We start from the raw sequence: 19957 nt of genomic DNA on the forward strand, positions 1-19957 counted from the left end.
TATAATTTTAAATTTAAAATACTTACGTTATGTCCTCCTTCTGGAATACTTTGAACTGCAGTGACGAAATCGTGAGTTATTTCACTTGCACTAACGATTCCCCAATTTGTAGTCATGTTTTCTTTTATAACTGAGAAAAAATTCGAGTATTACACAAGATGCTCAGAAATTTACTGATGATTTAAAAAAAATAAAAAAATTCAACTAACATTAAACAGTTTTCTGCATTTTGATAAGGAAAAGAGAAATTTTTTGCTCGTAAAATTTTCTTGAATACGTTTCAACATTGGTAATATAAACAATGAATGTCGCTGCATGTCGTACAATTTCACCTGAAATATTTTCCTGGGCTCTGTTAAGTTTGCCATCAGACTGCACCATGTTGTTGCAGTAACTAATGTTATCATTTTGAAAACTTTGTGTTAACGTTGATCTCGTTTAACTGTGCCATCTACTGACATATTTTGTAACCAATTTTGAAACTTGGAAAGAATTCAGACTAGTTTCTTGAGCAGAACATGTCAAACCATACATTTTTTGCTCATATTTTTCTTAAATTAATTTCTCAGATTGTCGTTATTTTTTTATTAACTTTTTTTTCTATCAACGAATTAAAAGTGCTTTAGAAATGATATTTTCCGAAAACAGCAAAATATAGCCTCCCGTTCACTTCGAGTTGAAATATTGTTGATTAGTAGAAGTTCATTTAGACTATGATGTTTCTAACTATAGAGCACTCAGTTTTGATATTTCCAAGTGAGATAGAAATATTGACGGCACTTATTAAAATCCATATCAGTAGTACTAATACTACACAGTTATTATCCAGGTTTGGGGACTAGCTGTGAGAGGTTTTGGAGATTTTTCAATTCCGTAATGCAAATGGAGGCTAGTTTCTCAAAATAATTCTTTACGAAAGCAAATTCTCTGAATTACTTTAATCAGAAGTTCCCTTGTGGTAAACATATTGTGGATGGGCTGTTCTTCATCGATAAAAAAATAAAATACTTCATTAACTTTATATTTATTGAAAAATGATATGGTTATATATTCTAATATATAAAAAAAAACCAATTGATGAAGGTTTTAGTTGGTAACTAAGAATTTTAATTAGTGCTTCGATGTAGCCAAACGTAATTGTATATGCATTATGTTGATTTATTTTTACTATTATTAATCGATATAAAAGGAAAAAAAAGCATGATAACTTTAGATTCGTTGACGAGATATGCTAAAATTTGAATGTTATTTGTATACGAATTCTCATTTTCGTATTTTTTTATAACCGTCGTTGAACTGAAGGTGCAATTTTTGAGTTCATTGTTTTATTTGTAATTTAACATTGAAAAGTGCGTTTTGAAGCGTATTCTAGTCTTTGAATTCCTAGTGTGCAATAGAAACGCCTGACCACTCTGCTCACCAGATTTATTTTGAGTGATTAAATTAATATGATTTATATTAAATAGTATGATTATATTGATATTAAATTAGTATGATTTATATTAAATAGTATGATTATATTGATATTAAATTAGTATGATTTATATTAAATATTTATAACATGTTATATTAAATAATACTAATATAACAATAATAATATAATAATTGTGATAATACTAAATGTTTATGAGCACATTCTGGCGATGGTGTATTCAGAGGCCGCTGGATTGAAAAACGCTTGACCACCCTTTTCATTCTGAGTGGCTTATTTTTGTGTGATGATATTCAAGACAAAGTTTAACCAAATAACCCCCAAATCATCCTCTTTTTTTTCCTTTTTTTTATCATAGTCGTTGAACAGCCGAACAAAAGTTTACGACTACCAATGTTCAGATTCATAACTTTGTAATTTTACACTTAATCCAGGCGGCAAAAAAAAAACTCTCGAATCAAGTATTGGGAGAAATTTGCCTTTGTGAAGGACTTTTTCATGGAACTTATCGCATTTGAGTTGCATGGATAGGGGAAAAAAACGAAAACCTGTGGCGTAATTTCCACTTTAAATATCAAATACCAATTCACTAGTATATAAGACATGATAACTTGATGCCGGGGATTTAATTATTATCGACTGTGTCAACCTTCATCTATCTAAAGGTACCTCTTGATTGTATCAAGTTAACATGTTTTATATACTAGTGAATTGGTATTTACTATTTATAGTGGTAGTTACGCCACATTACTCCCCTTCCAGAATTTTATCTGTCATAGAATTCGATGAACGAATACCACTAGTTCATTAATGCAGTTTTATTTATTTATATCATTTTTGCTCATTTTTCTTCTGTTTTTATAGCATTTCGCTAATTTTTTCTTCATTTTTGTTTATAGCATTTCGCTCATTTTTTTCTTCATTTTTGTTTATAGCATTTCGCTCATTTTTTTTCTCAATATTGTTTATTACTGGGAGACTTTATTCACTTCACCGGATTTTTTTTTCTCTGAGCAGTATATATTATGCAAATCAACTGTTTAATGTGGACCATCTATCATGTCACCAATGTGGGGATTTAATTGTTATCGACTATGTCAACCGTCATCTATCAAATGGTTCCTCCATGTTACACGTCTTATATACTAGTGAATTGGTATTTAGTATTTATAGTGGTAGTTACGCCACATTACTCCCCTTTCCTTTTTTTTCTTTGAGCGGTATATTTTTAAGCAAATCAACAGTTTAATGCGGACCATCCAATAATGTTGACAAGTTCATATCACGTCCGGGTCACCAATTGAGGGGAATTATAAATCGACTATGACAACCTTCATCTATCAAAAGGTACATATGGTGACCCGGTCGTGATATGTACTAGCCAACATTGATGGATGGTTCACATTAAAACAGCTGATTTGCCTAAAATTATACTGCTCAAAAGAAGAAGAAAAATCTGGTGAAGGAAATAAAGTCTCATGGTCAATAAACAAAAATAAAGGAAAAAATAATAAGGAGCGAAATGCTATAAACAGAAAAGGAGCGAAATGCTATAAGCAAAAAATGAGCGAAATGCTATAAACAAAAAAATGAAGAAAAAATAAAATGAGCAAAATTTATCTAATTATATTTACAGCATGAATCAACTAGTGGTAGAATTATAAAATTCTGGAAGGGGAGCAATGTGGAGTAACTACCACTATAAATATTAAATACCAATTCACTAGTATATAAGACATGTTAACTTGATTTTATCAAACGGTACCCTTTGATAGATGAAGGTTGGCATAGTCGATTTACAATTCCCCTTAAACCTTCCACGCACCAATTAAGAAATCATTAAAAGCATCGATGTTCTTACACAGTAAGTTAAGCAGTATTTTTCTTATCAGATGCTTCTTATCATAGCCAATGTGATGGCAAGCACATTTAATCATGTCATAAGCTAAATTCAGACATCTGTTGTTACTTTTAACATTTGCATAAAATATTTTGAGCTCGCACTTTTTTTTTAAAAAATTTTATTTTCATATCATGTAGCTCAATCATTGCCCCGTATAGCTTAAGCAAACAATAAATAGCAATTATAACATATAAAATTAAGCAAACAATAACACATAAAAAAACTTACTTGAAACTTTTAGCTTTTACCTAAGCAATTGTTATTTATTTTTTTAAAAAAATACATTCATTCAGATCTTAACTGAGCCGACAAGACAAGTTAAAAGTGCATTTATCAATTCTGACGCACCTGTGTACTTTATGAGATAACATTATAAAGTTTTGTCTTGAAGTTCTAATTTTACTCTATTGTTGATAAAAGTGACTTCAAGCGTTTAATCATGCCCATTATGAAACATATATAGTATGTATTAGCAAATAATAAGGCGCTGCTATTTAATTAGCGTTTCTATGTTCTAATGATAGCTTCATACAAAAACCAGTGCTAATGATAATTAATTAATTAAAGGTGTTAACATTAAAAATTAAAATTTTACATAAATTGCTCTTGTATGAAATATGTTAAAGTAAAGCTTGAAAAATTTGAAAAAAAGAATTAATGAAAATATTAAAATTAAATTTAGGTAGTTTAAAATGCTCTGCATATTCAGGGTGTTTCTCGTATGGTTTTAGAATCCTTGTTAAAATGAAAATCTCCAGAGTATATGAATTATAGTTAGCAAATTGATATTCAAACGTAGAAGAAACAAAAAGGCTATCGAAAAGTGTTAAATTACTGAGGAGGACGGGGTTAAGAAACATCAAACGCAGTTTGGTTGCGTGGTGAAACTTAAAGTTGTTTCTAATAATCACCTTTGAACTCTTATTTTCACCGGTAATAAAACAGGTTCTGATATTTTCAATCCCCTCTATCTCAATAGCAGTTTGTTAGATTCCATTAGTATTTTTCTTTTTTTATCGCTTGCACTGTAAAAAAGGGTTTTTCAAACTTAATCGAAAATGTGCCATATTCCTCAGTATAGTGACATTCTCACAATTGAAACAGCATATAATCATTTTTGAACAAAATCCACAGTCTCAAAAATGAATACGTGCTGTTTTGAGCATGTTTCTATAACTATATTTGTTTCGGAGCCATTTTGATTAATTTTTGCTCTATTTTGAGAAACCCTTTTTACTGTGTAAATATTACTTTTCAACTTCCATAAAATATACTTTTTTGACATATTTTTAACAGGGGTCAAAAAATACACATTAAGAGTGATCATTCTAGAACACCCTGTCTAGCAGAATCCTGTTATGGATCTGATTTTTTTCTGCCTTTATTTCTATACTCCATATCATCTTGAATAAAAGACTATTGAGTTTTAAGTAAATGCAGAATAATTTATATCAATCAGTAATGTTGAGTACGGCAAGAAATATACCCTATTTCTTCCACTCCTATATTTTATTAAACAAAATTCTTAAAAAGAAAATACAAAATTGCAACATATTTCTAAAACATAAACTCGAATTCCATTGTATAAGTCAAAAGTTATTTGGAGACAAATAAAACGCTTTCACCTAACTCTCCATTATACAAAAGCTATCCAATTCTTATTTCAAAACGTAACAATCCTCCCACCGTTTTGATTGGAGGTTTACTTTACTAATCAAAACTAATTATATTTCTATGAGTAAAATGAATGAAAATTATAATGTTAAAATACTGTTCCGAAAGTCCAAGTTTTTCAGCTCAAAAATTTAATTGGCACTTTAATAAGTCTTCCACTTCTCGTTCTTACTGTTTTTCCAACTACCTGCAAGTCCTTCTCCGGTTTATTCTTGCATGCTTCATTATTTATTAGATTAGGTTCAGTGGGTGAGGAAATTTCGAGTGGGAAAATCTTCTGCGCAGGCCTGACGAGTTCACAGGATGAAGTTTTAAGACGAACCACTCGTACTTGCCCATCTTTACCAGGAAAAACATCTATTATTTTAGCCATTGGCCATAAAGTTCTTTTTTTACCGTCAGTTTCGATTAAAACAATATCTCCTACTTTCAAAGGTTCAGTCGGTTTACTCTTTGATGGTCGTTGTAATAATTGCCCAAGGTATTCACTTCTAAATCTTTCTCTTAAAGCATTGCGCAAATTTTGCTGGTACCTTAATCTTTTATTCAAATTTACTTGATCAAGTTGATCTAAATCTGGCACTCCGACATCATCTATTTCTTTCAAGAACATAGCTGGCGTCAATGGAATGAGTTCATCCCCTTGTTCTGAGACATAAGTGAGAGGTCTAGAATTTATTGTTGTCTCACAATCACAAAGGACGCTCGTCATTTCTTCATAATTTAAAGCTGATTGACCTAAAACCCTACGAAGAAGTTTGTTAACCATCTGCACCATTCTTTCCCAAAATCCTCCCCACCATGGGGAAGCAGGAGGATTAAAGTTCCATTGAATCCTATTCACAGATGCTTCAATTTCGATCATTTTCCAATCTAACGATTTAAATAGGTTGTTAGCTCCTGTAAAATTGGTGCCATTATCGCTATAAATAACTTTCGGTCTTCCTCGTCTGGCTATAAATCGTCGTAAACCAAGCAAAAAACTTTGTGTTGATTGAGAAGTTATCAATTCCAAATGGATGGCTCTGTAGACAGCACATGTAAATATAATTATCCATGCTTTGCATTTTTCTCTAAGCATCAAAGGTCCCGCCAAATCTATTCCTGTTATTTCAAACACCAATGCATCTTTGACTCTGTTTTCAGGTAACACTCCTGGATTGCATTCGATCCTCGTAGTTTGGTGTCTTTTACATCTCACGCAACGAGCTAAAACTTTGCGAATCGTCTTACGAGATCTTATAATCCAGAATCGTTCTCTTAATTTAGACATCAATATCTGAATCCCCGCATGGCACATACTTTTGTGCATGTAAAAAATCATTAATTCAACAAGTTTATGTGTGCTTGGCAGCAGTATAGGACTGATAAAGCTTTCAAGGTCTTTTCTTTCAGTTAACTTGGTGCTTACTCTTAAGATACCTTCTTCGTCTTTAAAGACGCATAAAGATTTTAACCTGGCGATATCTTCGTCATTAAATGACTTTTGCTGAATCTGCTTCATTAATACTTTTTCAGCCTCATTCAATTCGTACAATTTCAGCTCGCCAATCTCTCGTTCAGTTCTTGTTTTCTGAGCATTTTTGAGGAATCTTAGAATCCATGCCGTCATTCTTAAAATTTTTAAGTAACTCGAAAAATATGCTAGCATCCATGAATTTTCAGTGTTCTCGCAGGCAAGAGTTGCCACAACGGTTTTTCTCTGCTCTAAGTATATTTCCTCTTCATTTTCGATTGGGGTTGAATTAGGCCACTCTTCTTTAGGCTTGGACAACCAAAGTGGGCCCTCCCACCATTTAGTTTCCAGAAGCTTTGAAACAGTGCATCCCCTAGATGGCAAGTCAGCAGGATTACTAATACCAGGAACATGTCTCCAATCCTTGGGATCACTACATTCACGTATTTTCTTCACTCTGTTACAAACGAATGTTCCCCAGGGTAGGTCATTCTTCTTAATCCAGAACAAGGCAGTTGTTGAATCCGTCCAATAATATGTTTCACTTATTTCCAGAGTTAAACTTTTCGTGACGAATTCAGATAACTTAGCGCCAATATAACAAGCTAATAATTCAAGTCTTGGAATCGTAATTTTTCGCAGTGGAGAAACTCTTGACTTCGCCTGTAAAAGTTGCACTTTTATTTCATCTTGCGATTCATTTCTAAGAAAAATGGCAGTTGCGTACGAATATTTTGAAGCGTCAGCAAAAACATGCAAACTACTGGAACTTCTATTAACTGCTGTTGCTTGGCGAGGAATTCTTACTGATGATAATAAAGGTAAATCCTCAAGCCAAACTAAGAATTCCTTTTTCAAATCTTCTGTTAATTCGGTATCCCAACTTAGTTTTTCTTGCCAACTTTTTTGTAGAATCAATTTTGGTATCAATGTGACTGGGCAACTAAATCCAATTGGATCAAATATTCTTTGAGCCACAGATAACACTGTACGCCGTGTGATTGGCATATCTTTCATCTTCATTTTTGGTACATCACAAAACAAGGAATCTTCTCGTTTGTTCCACAGTAATCCAAGTACTTTAGTTACTTCCTCTTTTTCTTCATCTTCATCATTATGTATTTTCGTATGCTCCCAGCATCTTAAGTCAAATTTTCCTTTGCCCATTATTTCGGTCGATTTATTGATGAAGTTCCGCAATTCCTCTTCAGTATTCACAGAAGTGACACAATTATCCACATAAAAAGAATATAATAACTTCTCGGCAATTTCAGAGTCAAACTGTCTCAAATGAAATTTGATAACTGCTCCAAGCAGAAACGGACTGCAGTTTACCCCGAACACTACACGACAATGTCTGAAAAGTTTTATTTCTGTTTTATTATCATCCTTCCACCACAAGAAACGTAAGTAGTCACGATCTTTATCATTTACTGAAATTTGAAGAAAGGCACTTTTTATATCGGAAATTACCCCAATGCTGTTTTCTCTAAATTTTAGAATTATCACGGGTATCAGTTCCAGCAAATTTGGCCCCTTGGCTAAGCAATCATTTAATGAAAAAGATCCTTTCTGTTTGGCAGATGCATCAAAAACGGGTCTCACCGGAGTTGTCAAGCTGTTTTTAAAAACTGCTCGGTGAGGAAGGTAATGTGCACTATTGCCTTTAAGTTGTTCAGGGACTTCTTCTATAACACCTTCCTTACACCAATTTTCAAAAATTGCATTGTAGTCGAAAAATTTATTAGCTTCGTTAAGTTTTGTTGTAGCAGATAGTAATCTTTTTTCGGCTACTTTTCTATTGTCAGGCAAGATGTTGGCTTCTTTGATCCATGGCAAATAAATTTCATACCGTCCTTCAGAATTCAATTTAACTGTTCTTTCGAAGTGCACTTGGACTGCGTCCTCTATTTCCTTTTGATCTTTTATTTCACATGCATCTGTTATACCTATTGCTTCAAGCTTCCAAAGGTTTTCTATGTCAGTGGTCTGAGTTAATAGAGAAATCAAAACATTCGAAAGATTGGCGTCAATTACTGAGGGTTTCATTTTTCCCATAATGACCCATCCTAAATAAGTCTCTACTGCAGTTAAACCACACGCCAAATTGCACACTTTCCCAGTGTAAAGTTTTCCTGCTTCATCGGCTCCAATTAATAACTCAATAGGCTGTCGATGATTCCCAATATCACTAAGTGAGCCCCTTCAGTACCACTTCCTGCATCCAAGGTCCATCATGAAGTCGTGGAACAAAACTGCAAATTTTATGTTGATCCAAAACATGCATATTACAACTATAACTATTTTTCAAATCGGTAACTTTAATAGAAAAAAGATTATGAATTTCGCTGCTTGATTTTGACCCTCCAAATAAGCTATGAATCAATGTTTGAGTATCAATTTGGCGAAATTTTAGTTCCTCAACAGTGCTCTTCAGAATATAGGAGCGTTGAGAGCCAGTGTCAATTAACGCTCTTATAACACGTTTTCCTTCTTTACTTTCAATATTTACCATTAAAGTTTGAAGAAAAATCTCTCCAGAACAGCAAGAATTCGCAAGTGTTACATTTTGGCATTCACTCGAATCAATTACTTTTTCATCTTTTACTTCGTGCTTGTTTGGCGATAATTCTGCACACATGATCGACCAATGTCTCTTAGCACAAATTAGACATTTAACACTTGATTTGCAATATTTTGCTTTATGTCCAAACTTAAGACATATAAAGCAAGCTTTCTTATTCTTAATTAGTTCTTGCTTCTGATGGTAAGCCAATTTGGCTGCCGTAAAACAATCTTTACTCTCGTGGTTTTTGTCGCAAAATACACACCTTCTATCTACCACAGTCCTCGAGCTTTTACTTCCAGAAAATAACTCATTTGCTGTTGGTATAAATAAATCAGCTTCAGTCTTCTTTTCTTTCTTAGTACCAGCAGCAATAAATTTGAATCCAGTTCTCACTAAAGAAATTCGTTGTTCTCCTTCCCCTTCGTTTCTCAGAAACAATAGCAGTTGCTTCAATTTTTCACAATACGTATTTTCTTGAACCTTTGTTGTTGAATAACTCCTTAACCAAACTCTTAAAATCTCTTCAGGAATGCACGATTCAACCAAAGGGAATAACATTGCTGCGTATTTGTCACTGGTCATACCTATTGACTCTAAAGAACGAAGGTAGGATTCCAATTTATCGTATAAATGAGTTACATTTATTCTTCTCGGTTGTTCTGTGGCATTTTTAATAACTAGACTTAATAATTCTCTGACATAAAATTCAATTAATAATTCTTCACCACCAAATCTATTTTTTAAGCATTCAATAACCTTATCATAATTGTCAGCAGTGGCGGGGAAACTCTCCACGATTTCTCTAGCTCTGGAACCAACTACGGTTGCTTGATATAAATAATGGAATTTATCTTCTTTTTCCATTTCTAGGTCATCGTGGATACGCTTAAACTGATTCCAGAATGTAAGCCAATCCTTAATGTCACCTCCGAATTGTTTCAATTCAATCTTGGGTAACTTTAATTTTCGTCTGCTTAGCTTTGGCGACGAACTAAAGGAAGCCAAGGAAGGTTCAACTTTCTTATTGAAATAGTCTGCAATTTCTACACGAGCGAGATCCATTTTTTCATTATACTCTTCGGTACTTGCATGTTCTATTTCAAATTCTTCCTCAGTATCAAACTTTTTTTCTAGTATTCTTGAGTCGAATTCATTTAATATTCCATAGAGTCGTTCTAACGTGGCACTTTTAGTTTTTAATACTTTATCATCTGGTAACTCTTTACTTAATTCTTCAAATAAAGTATTAAACGTTTTGGTAAAGGAAGCTCTAGTAGCTCCGCGTTTTCTTAATATTGCATCCATTCTTAACTATGATATCAAGTTTAACCTTTAATTTTGATCAATGAAATAAATCGCATAACAAATGTATTTACAGTAACTAACCTGTTACTATTGCCTCTTATCACGATTCGGGTCACCACAATGTTGAGTACGGCAAGAAATATACCCTATTTCTTCCACTCCTATATTTTATTAAACAAAATTCTTAAAAAGAAAATACAAAATTGCAACATATTTCTAAAACATAAACTCGAATTCCATTGTATAAGTCAAAAGTTATTTGGAGACAAATAAAACGCTTTCACCTAACTCTCCATTATACAAAAGCTATCCAATTCTTATTTCAAAACGTAACAAGTAATGCGAATTTTGTTACATAAATGCATTTCAGGATAAAACCATGATTCGAAAAATAAAATATGTAATGTTTTCTTTATTTCGTAAAGGGATATTCATTTTTAAAAAAATCAATGTGATTGTTTTCCTACTTTTTTTTAATTTCAAAAATTTCAAACTTCTACATTGTAAACACTAACATCGCCATTACCAAGGAAAAATAAATAAAACCATCTTTGAATTTCTTAAAAAAATAGTTTATAATTAATAACAACAAAAAAGATTTAATACTTGAAATAAAAAAAACTCTTTGTTAATTTCTTTTACAAGTTGTCTCGTTAACTAATTATAAATTTAATTTTTTTAAGATATATAAGTTAGAAGTCCAAGAAAAACAAACAAATAATAAGTATCCTAAATAATCTTTTATTAACATTTTATTTCAATCATTTCAAAGCAAGAAACAAAAAGTTTATGATAATTTAGTCAGTTAAACATTTTACACAGTCTTGGGACCGTATCCTTCTAATTTTAAGCTTGTATCCTCTGATCGACCATAATCAAACTCCCTCGTAAGATTCAAGGCGTGAGAAAATCTTTTTGCATAAAAATCATATCTGGGTGAGCCATACATCTCTCTAGGAATTTCTGATTCTATTTTACCCCACGGATTTTCTGTCCATCGTCTTTGTGGTCCAAAACCTTTAAAAAGTTGCCGTTTTTGGTTTTCATCCAAAGGATTCAAGAACATTCCTGCAGCAGGCACTTTACAGCATTCTTCCATTTTAAAATAGTTACTTTTTAAAAAGAATTTCTATTGTGTATCTAAAAATACGTTAAACTTTGAAAATAATCTAAATATTTCTTAATGTATCACCGTGATGATCCGAATTCGCTCTTGTCTTTTGTTTATTATCGTTGTCTTGGTAACGTAAAGTAAGTTGCCAGGTGCTTAATTGATTTATTAGATGAAAACCATTCTTTATATGTCTTCCAAAAGCTAAACTGTTGAAAATGTTTTAAGATTAATATTATATGTTTAATAAAAATGTATGTTTAATAATGAATGTTTGTTTAATAATAATGTATGTTTAATGATAAATAAAACTGAGAAAAAATACCATTTTTTTGCAAATGATTCCAAAAATGCAGTTTTCTTTTAAATCGTTTGTCTTTTTTTTTCTTAGCTTCTTACTTAGAATTTTTGTATTTCATTAACATATTATGTTCCAAGGTATATTTGATACTATATTTACTTCAGAGCTATTTTAACGCATTTCTTTTTGAGAAACCCCTTTTTTTTTTTTTGCAGTAACTAATAAAAACGCATTTAACGGAGAAAATGCAATAAAAAATGTGCCGCACGTGACCATGGAATGACTCATGAGTATTCTGTATTCGCGATTGCAACGAACTATAGGGGGCGTTGTTGTATGAGACGCTTACCTGCGATTTCCATATGAACCGTCATTCAGTTACTCTGGAGACGTCGTTAATGTAGCGTGTAGCATTGCAACGTTCCTTCTTTAATGTGGCTTATTAAATTTAAAAAAGAAAAATGCTTGATCTTCTTTCTTGTACAACCGAAAACAAAATGGTATCTCTTTTTATTAGAGAAGGAATATCCAAAACACATCGGAAAAATATTTGTACATTAACAGAAAAAAATATGTATATTCTTATAAGAGTTAAAACCTAATGCCCGAGAAATAGTATTACTAAATTTAATGATATAACATGAAAGGCCCATTTAAACTTTACATTCTATAGTTTTAAGAATCATATTAGTTCAAAAATTAAAATGAACAAAAAGTATACATAAGCCTCATAATTTTATGAAATTTAATTTTGTAAACAACGTTTTTTGACAACAATTTTTATCAAAAAATTTCAAGTTTCAATAAAAATCATTATTTAGAAACTAAGAAACGTAAAATAAAGAATGCTGACGAAACAAAAACAAAAAAACAATTCTTTTTTGTCGCCATTTTTAGTGCTACGAATATTCGTCTTTGGGATTTGCCAAAAACAAAACAAGATGCAATTTTATTTTTTCAGGAGGGAAATATTTTACCGAAAAAACGAAAATGTACCAATTCCCACAACATAAAACTTTATCTTGGCAAACGTACGTTTTGGAAATGTTATTTCATTTGGAATCTTTTTCATCAGAGTTCATATGGCGATATGATTGTTTTGAATCTATGCTAAACTCTATATCGGCTCATTTTCCACCGAAATCCAATTAACTATTTTGATTTTAAATAAAGTGTTTTATTTTATGAACTGTCGCAAAAATTTTAAGTGTAGATTGGCGGCACTTAAAAACCGCCAAATCTGTAGCGGCGGTGGCGTTAATACGTCGTAAGTACCGAATTTTTATTCCATACTTTTCTGAATCATATTATTTCAAACATTGGAATATACAAGAAGTATACATAAACACATAATGTTATACCATTTAATTTTTCAAAAGTATTTTGAGAACAATTTTTATCAAAAAATTATAAACTAAAAAACGGAAAATAAAGAATTCTTAGGATAAAAAAAACGATTTTAAGAATTATTAACATTGAAATAAAAACTTTCATATTGTTTCTTTTTTTTATTATTCTTATAGTTCTTAATCAGACGTAAAAAACCATTCTGTAGAGAACCATCATCAAATGAAAAAAAAATATTTACAAGCAAATTTTTTATTGTAAAAATCATTGCACTTACCTGATTTATGACTCCCGGAGAATTCCAAAATGATAAGTTCCTTGTTTGAAAACTTTATTCTCAAATAATAGATACATAGTTTATACCTTCATTACTTTTAGATAACATACTACACAGCAAAATTTTATAATTGATATGAATTTGAATATGTAGCTAAAAACAGAATAGCTGAATTCTAGTTGAACTTATTCTTTCAAAATTAAAAAAAACTTACCAAGAAAACGATTTAAATTAATTAAGAATCAGCACAAATGGCACTATTTCAAGTAACTTGGATAATTTTTTATTGTTGTTTTCCGAATTATATGGATACAGAAATATATACTATTCTATAACGAAGAAGAATATGCTATAACTATTACAATTCTGTATGTTCTGAATTCATATTTATTCACTGGAATGACGAAAGCAATGTTGACTTCACTTTAATTCGTAATGAATTGAAGACAGAAGAAATGCATTTTACCTTAATACACACATCTGTAACAGTATCCGAAATCGGAAGTCTTCAGTTGCAAGTTTGTTGATAATAGAAATAAAAAATTATTGAGGAATTTTTCTTCAAATGTTTGGCGTGTTCTGTTCCTGAAAGATTTACTAATATTCTGGAGATTTTTTTCAAGTTCTTCGGCCTTTTCCTTAGGGAAATTTTGTTTCTTATTTGCTGCTAAAAAATGGCGTCTGATTCAGTCAATGACTTTGATGGAACTAAATGAAAACGTGATAAATTAATGTCCGATATTTACAGGCTCCCGCTAGACGGCGTACTCGAGCGTTGCGATCGCGAATTGTAGCATATATGGTATTATTTTAATTTTTTATGTATGTTTCCTAACTAAGTGATAAATTTAAATTTCTCTTAAACAATTCAAGCTTAGTTTTTAGCTCAATTTACGGTTAATTCTAAATATAGTTTATAACCTTCTAATTACGATCTACAAAGAAGATTTTGTTTCATACGATCGAAATTTTTTATAGCGCTTGACTGAACATGCAAACAATACCTTAGTATTACTTAAAACAAACATTTATACAGTTATAATAATTTAAAATTTTAAAAATTGGTGCACGTAATAAACAAATAAATGAGTTTTTTATATCTTTCCAGCAATATTTTTTAAAAATGTTCCCGTAACTGAACAGATAGCATTAAGCTTATACTAATACTACCTTAGAAACTATTATTTCCATTAGTGATTCCATATTTTTTTATAAATTTAATTATTTAATAATTATTTCGTGTATAAGGTATTTGTTATGTGTTTCAAATTGAATAATTATCATAATCAATGTAGAGATACTTTTAAAAATTTTAAATCTTTTAAACGTCAATTCATTAATTAACATTTTTGTGTCATAAAGAAACTTTTTACAGTTATCCATTTGAATAATTATCGGAGTGCGTGAAACATCACCTGGGAGATGATAACTTTTTTAACAATTTTAATTATTTATTGATTAGTTCCTGTTAAAGACTTTTATTGATTGTTTCAAATTTAGAATTTATCTGAATTAATGCAAAGTTACCTTAGAAAAGCTAAATCTTTCAATTGTAAACTGATTGATTAAAATTTCTTGAAATTCCAATTAAAATAACAATCGGAATTTGAGCATGATCACCTGAGGAAAAATAATTTTTTAATAACTTTAACTATTTAGTAACCATCTAGCATCAAAGTAATTTTTTATATCTTTCAAATTAAATCTGCAACAAAATTGCACGGGTATATTTCCATTAGTAATTGCAAAAAATAATAAAAATACTGATTTTTGCTTTCAATTATAAGTTATTCTTTTTCATTATTCTCAACATTGTAAAAGTATAAAAAATGTTCAATATATTTTTTTAAGTATTTTTTTTTTAATTTTTATTATTCATTATAGTATTTTTTCTCAAAATTTTAAATAGTATTTTGAAATTTGACATTTATTTAAAAACCTGTTAATAAATTAATTTTTGTAATTTATAATTACATTTAAGAAAAAAATTATTTATTGAAACTCATACAAGGAAAAAATACAATACAAATTCATAAAGCATGATTGCGTCTGAATTGAGCATTCACAAACTTTAACCTTGCTATTTCCCAGAAGTAAATGATTTAGAACATTTATGGCACTTAAGACTTTATATAGGAAGGTAAATGAGTTGAAAATAGAATGGAATTTCATAATCAACTTAAAATTAAGAAATAAATCCTATAAAGAAATTAGTTTTATACTTTGCGAAATTTATGATTTAATTTTATATCAAGTTTCCTATCCTATATTTTATAATTTATTTATATTTAAAAATTTATAAGTTCTGTCAAATCTTTCTTCATTTAATTATATCAAACTAAAAATGTTATTAATCGAGTTAAAAAAAATATAAAATGCGATTGTCAGATACTTAAGAGAGTCATACTCACCTATAAAACAAAATATAACAAAAATAATAATAGTGAAATTTCATAATCAAGTTATATAATTTTTAAAAAACATCCTATAAAGGAAGTAATTTGACACTTTATGTTTCTGCTCCTAATTTATTTTTATTATGCGAAATATATTATTTCATTTTTAATTTTCAACCAATTTTATATTATTTTTCTTTTTAAAAAAATGTCATTAGTGCTGTTTTTGTAGGAAATGTCAATCCAATCTTCATTTAATTTTACAGAAAAGGAAGGACACTACATTCACAAATTCAATATAAATAAATTTAAACACACCTGACAAGTTTTTTTTTCTTTAATATTTTTCCTAACCGCTTTTTGCATACATTTTTATTTTCTTACTTTCTTTCTTATCATAGCGTACCAACGCATCAAATCCGTTTCTAATGAATAATTTCAACCCTTGACAGCTCCCAGGCTGTTGATAGGTAACCACTGGTAACCGGTAATGCTGTCCTTGAAAAAAAATGCGTTTCTTTTTTTGCAGACTATCGACAGACTTCTTATTTGCTTTTATATGATTTTAAAAAATGGCTGTTAATGAAGATAGAGAGTTCGATATAATTATTTTTGGTGCTACAGGATATACAGGACGCTATGTTATCGAAGAATTAGCACATACTTCGGTATCTTCTTATATACGATGGGCTATAGCTGGTAGAAACAAAGAAAAATTAAAAGAATCATTGGATATAGTGCAAGGATACCTAGGGGAGGGTAATGTTTTTTTATGTAAATGAAATAGTTGCTTTTAGTTTAAATGCATAAGTGTGATAAAAAAAAATTTATTATGTTTCCTAATTTGATAATAGTCATAGCTGGTGCTACGATAATTTGGAAAAAATTTTTTATTAATAGCTTAATTAAATTTTTGTGAATTCAAAAAACCATTTTATGTTTAGAAATGTAAATAATTGTAGTGTGTAAAATTTTTAAAAGGTAAATTTTTGAATTCTAATTAATTTACTTACAATTTTGTGAAATTTATTTTTTTGTTTAATTTTCAATTTGAATAATCATCGAAGTCTGTACTTATATACTTCCAATAAACTTAAACAATTGTTTTTTTTTTAATTTAAATACATGTGTGTGTTAAATCTTCTTTGTATGATAAATAAATTTATTGTGGATCATAATTTGGATATTTGTCATAGTTGGTGCTTCGATAATTTGGAGAGCAAATTTTATCTTAATTTTTAATTAATAGTTGATTAATCTTTTAATGAATTTAAAAACCCATTTTATGCTTAATATTTTATAATCACACGGGTTTGTACCAAATTTTATTTGAAAAGACAAATATTTTGAATTCTTATAAACTGATTTACAATTTTGGTGTGATATAAAATTTCTTTTAATTTTTATTGAGCATAAATGTATAGGTGAGAGATGAATATTCTTTGTGTGATAAAAAAATTAAAAATGTTTCGTAATTTGAATAATTATCGTAGTTGGTGCTTCGATAATTTGGAGAAGAAATTTCACTCTAAATTTTAGTGAATTTAAAAACCATGTTTATGTTTAAAAATGTTCAGTTAGTGCAAAATTTGATTTGAAAAGGTAAATGTTATGAATTCTAATTAATTGATTTACAATTTTGTGTGATTAAAAATTTCTTTTAATTTCCAATTGGAATAACCATCGAAGTATGTACTTCGATACTTCTAATAAAATTAAATAATTGTGTTTAGTTTAAATGCATATATGTGTAATAAATCTTTTTTGTATGAGGAAAAATGCGTTATGGTTCTTAATTTGTAAAATTTTTGTAATTGGAGCTTCGATAATTTCGAGAAGAAAGTTATTTTAAATTTTAATTGATAGTTGATTTAAATTTTAGTGAATTTAAAAGCCTGTTTTATGTTTATAATTTTACATACACCAACAATGGCAAAATTTGATTTGAAAAAGTAAATATTTTAAATTCTAATTAATTCATTTACAATTTTGTGAGATTAATTTTTTTTTAATTGCTGATTCGAATTATCATCAAAATTAGCACTCCAATACTTTGGAGAAAAAAATTCTTTTGAATTTTATATAATTTATTCAATTTCTTGTACTTTAAAAATTGAATAGGTTTTAAATTGAAAATTTTTCAGAATTAGTACAAGGATAACTTTTAAAATTTTTAAAGTTTATTTATTGATAATTTATCCTATAAAAAAATTCTCAATTCCAATTTGAAAACATATTTGAGTTTGCTCAATATCACGTAAAAAAAATTCTTTTTCTAATAATTTTAATTATTTAATAATTTTTTCTTGTCTAAAATATTTATTATGTATTTCAAATTGAAAATTTACCAGAACTAACGTAGAGATACTTTTGAAAATTTAAATATTTTAAATGTTAATTCATTAATTAGCATTTTTGCGTCATAAGGAAACTTTTTTACAACTACCAATTTGAACAACTATCGGAGTTTGTAAAAGATCACTTAGGAATAGATAACTGTTTTAATAATTTTAACCTTTTATTAATTATTTTCCTTCAAAGCCTCTTATTGATTGTTTCAAATTAAATATTTATCAGATTTAATGCAAATATATCTCAGAAAAGGTAAATATTTTGAATGTAAATTGATTGATTAATATTTTTATGTGATAAAGAAATTTCCTGAAATTCTAATTGAAATAATTATCGGAATTCGGGCAAGGTCACCCCAGGAAAAATAATTTTTTAATAATTTTAACAATTTATTAATTAAATAGCGTCAAAGTAATTCATTATTTATTTCAAATTAAATCTTCAACAAAATCGCAAGTGTATATTTTGAAAAAAAATAAATCTTTTAAATGTTGATTGTTTGATTAAGGTGTTTATGTGATAAGGAAATTTCTTATAATTCTTCATTTGAATAATTATATGAAATAAAGATATTTATTGCAATTTTGCCTCATACTAAAAAGTCACTGGAGCAGAAATAACTTAGAGAAGGTAAATCTTTTAAATTCAAATTATTTTTTAATTATTTCGTTTGATGAAAAAAATTTGAAAAAATATTCTGCGAACAACAAATATATTGTATTAAATAAATTGTAGAAATATTAGAAACTACACTATGTTATCAAAGCATAAGTTTTCAAATTTTAATTATTATTTAACTATTTTCAGTAATAAAAATATATTGTGCAATCCAACTTAAGTTATTTTATTTAAAATCTAAATTATTTTTTAATAATTATAATAACTGTTTAACTGCTTAACTATTTTGTCACTAAAAGAAATTTTGTTTCTTAAAGAAATTAAATGTGTGCTTTAAATTGCAATATTATTGAAAGTAATTCAATTTTTGAGCAACTTATTTAAATTTGAACATCTTATTTTATGCTAATATTCCTTTACATTTTAAATTGTCTTCTCTAATAGGCAAACTATTATCAATATCAGATTTCTGATTTTTTTTAATAAAACGGAGACAAAGTATTCTTCTACAGTTTAAGGGCTATAACGGTGACATCACTCTTATGAAAGAATAATTTATTATCCACTCGCCTCGCTTGAACGATTTGATATAATGATCTATTGTTGATAAGTAGTGATTCAACAATCAACTAGTGTTGTAGTTTTAGGCTATCAGCAAACGATATCTCATCACGAATGAATAAATGTATATTTGAACAGGATACAAACACAAAAAAATCCATGTTTATTGCTATAAATCATTTAATTAATTGGTTTGTCATTAAAAAAAATTCATCATTATTTATAAAATTTTTGTAACACCGAAAATTGCGAAATATGTAAGTCGAATTATTTCCGAGAAATAAATCTTCGAAACATAATTTCTTTATCAAAAATCAAGATTTTTTTTTAAGTCAAATCAATTATTTTTTTTAACAAATCTTCTTTTTTTTGTATATACATTGATTTAACATTTGATCAGAAAAATGATGAGTTTAGAAAATAGAGCAAATGGGTCATGAGTTCTTGACCAATCACCAAGGTTGTTGTTGGGGTTATCTATGAGGGCGCGGTTAACGGCACTGTTCAATACCTATTTTATTTATTTATTTAGTTTATATATTTGCTTTTAGTTATTTATTGATTTTTGCTTATGGATTTATATGAAAACTTATTTATTTAGTTATTTATTTTTTAGTTTAAATATTAATTTCCCAAATTAATGATTATAGTTAAT

The 19957-nt window shown here is 28.9% G+C and overlaps 2 protein-coding genes across 4 annotated transcripts in view; one reads left to right on the forward strand and one right to left on the reverse strand.

Moving 5' to 3' along the window:
* Window positions 1-19957, reverse strand: part of LOC107455902 (trans-1,2-dihydrobenzene-1,2-diol dehydrogenase) — a 48955-nt gene that overhangs the window by 12223 nt on the left and 16775 nt on the right. The window contains exons 1-2 of one of the 2 annotated variants that reach the window (XM_043044338.3): window positions 3564-3698; window positions 27-130 (exon numbers count right to left, since the gene is read on the reverse strand). In XM_043044338.3, coding sequence (XP_042900272.2) covers window positions 27-116 — 90 coding nt within the window. In that variant the 5' untranslated portion in view covers window positions 117-130; window positions 3564-3698. Of the gene's footprint in view, window positions 1-26; window positions 131-3563; window positions 3699-19957 lie in introns of those variants that run through there. The other variant, XM_087153393.1, reaches the window with a different exon arrangement.
* The window catches only part of LOC147803092 (saccharopine dehydrogenase-like oxidoreductase), a 38660-nt gene continuing 34884 nt past the window's right edge, over window positions 16182-19957 (forward strand). Inside the window, exon 1 of one of the 2 annotated variants that reach the window (XM_087153392.1) lies at window positions 16182-16530. In XM_087153392.1, coding sequence (XP_087009518.1) covers window positions 16344-16530 — 187 coding nt within the window. In that variant the 5' untranslated portion in view covers window positions 16182-16343. The remainder of the gene's footprint in view (window positions 16531-19957) is intronic. The other variant, XM_087153391.1, reaches the window with a different exon arrangement.

Source organism: Parasteatoda tepidariorum, chromosome 10, assembly GCF_982258835.1.
Source record: "Parasteatoda tepidariorum strain Cologne lab strain chromosome 10, Ptep-v5.0, whole genome shotgun sequence".
Classification (NCBI taxonomy): Eukaryota; Metazoa; Arthropoda; class Arachnida; order Araneae; family Theridiidae; genus Parasteatoda; species Parasteatoda tepidariorum.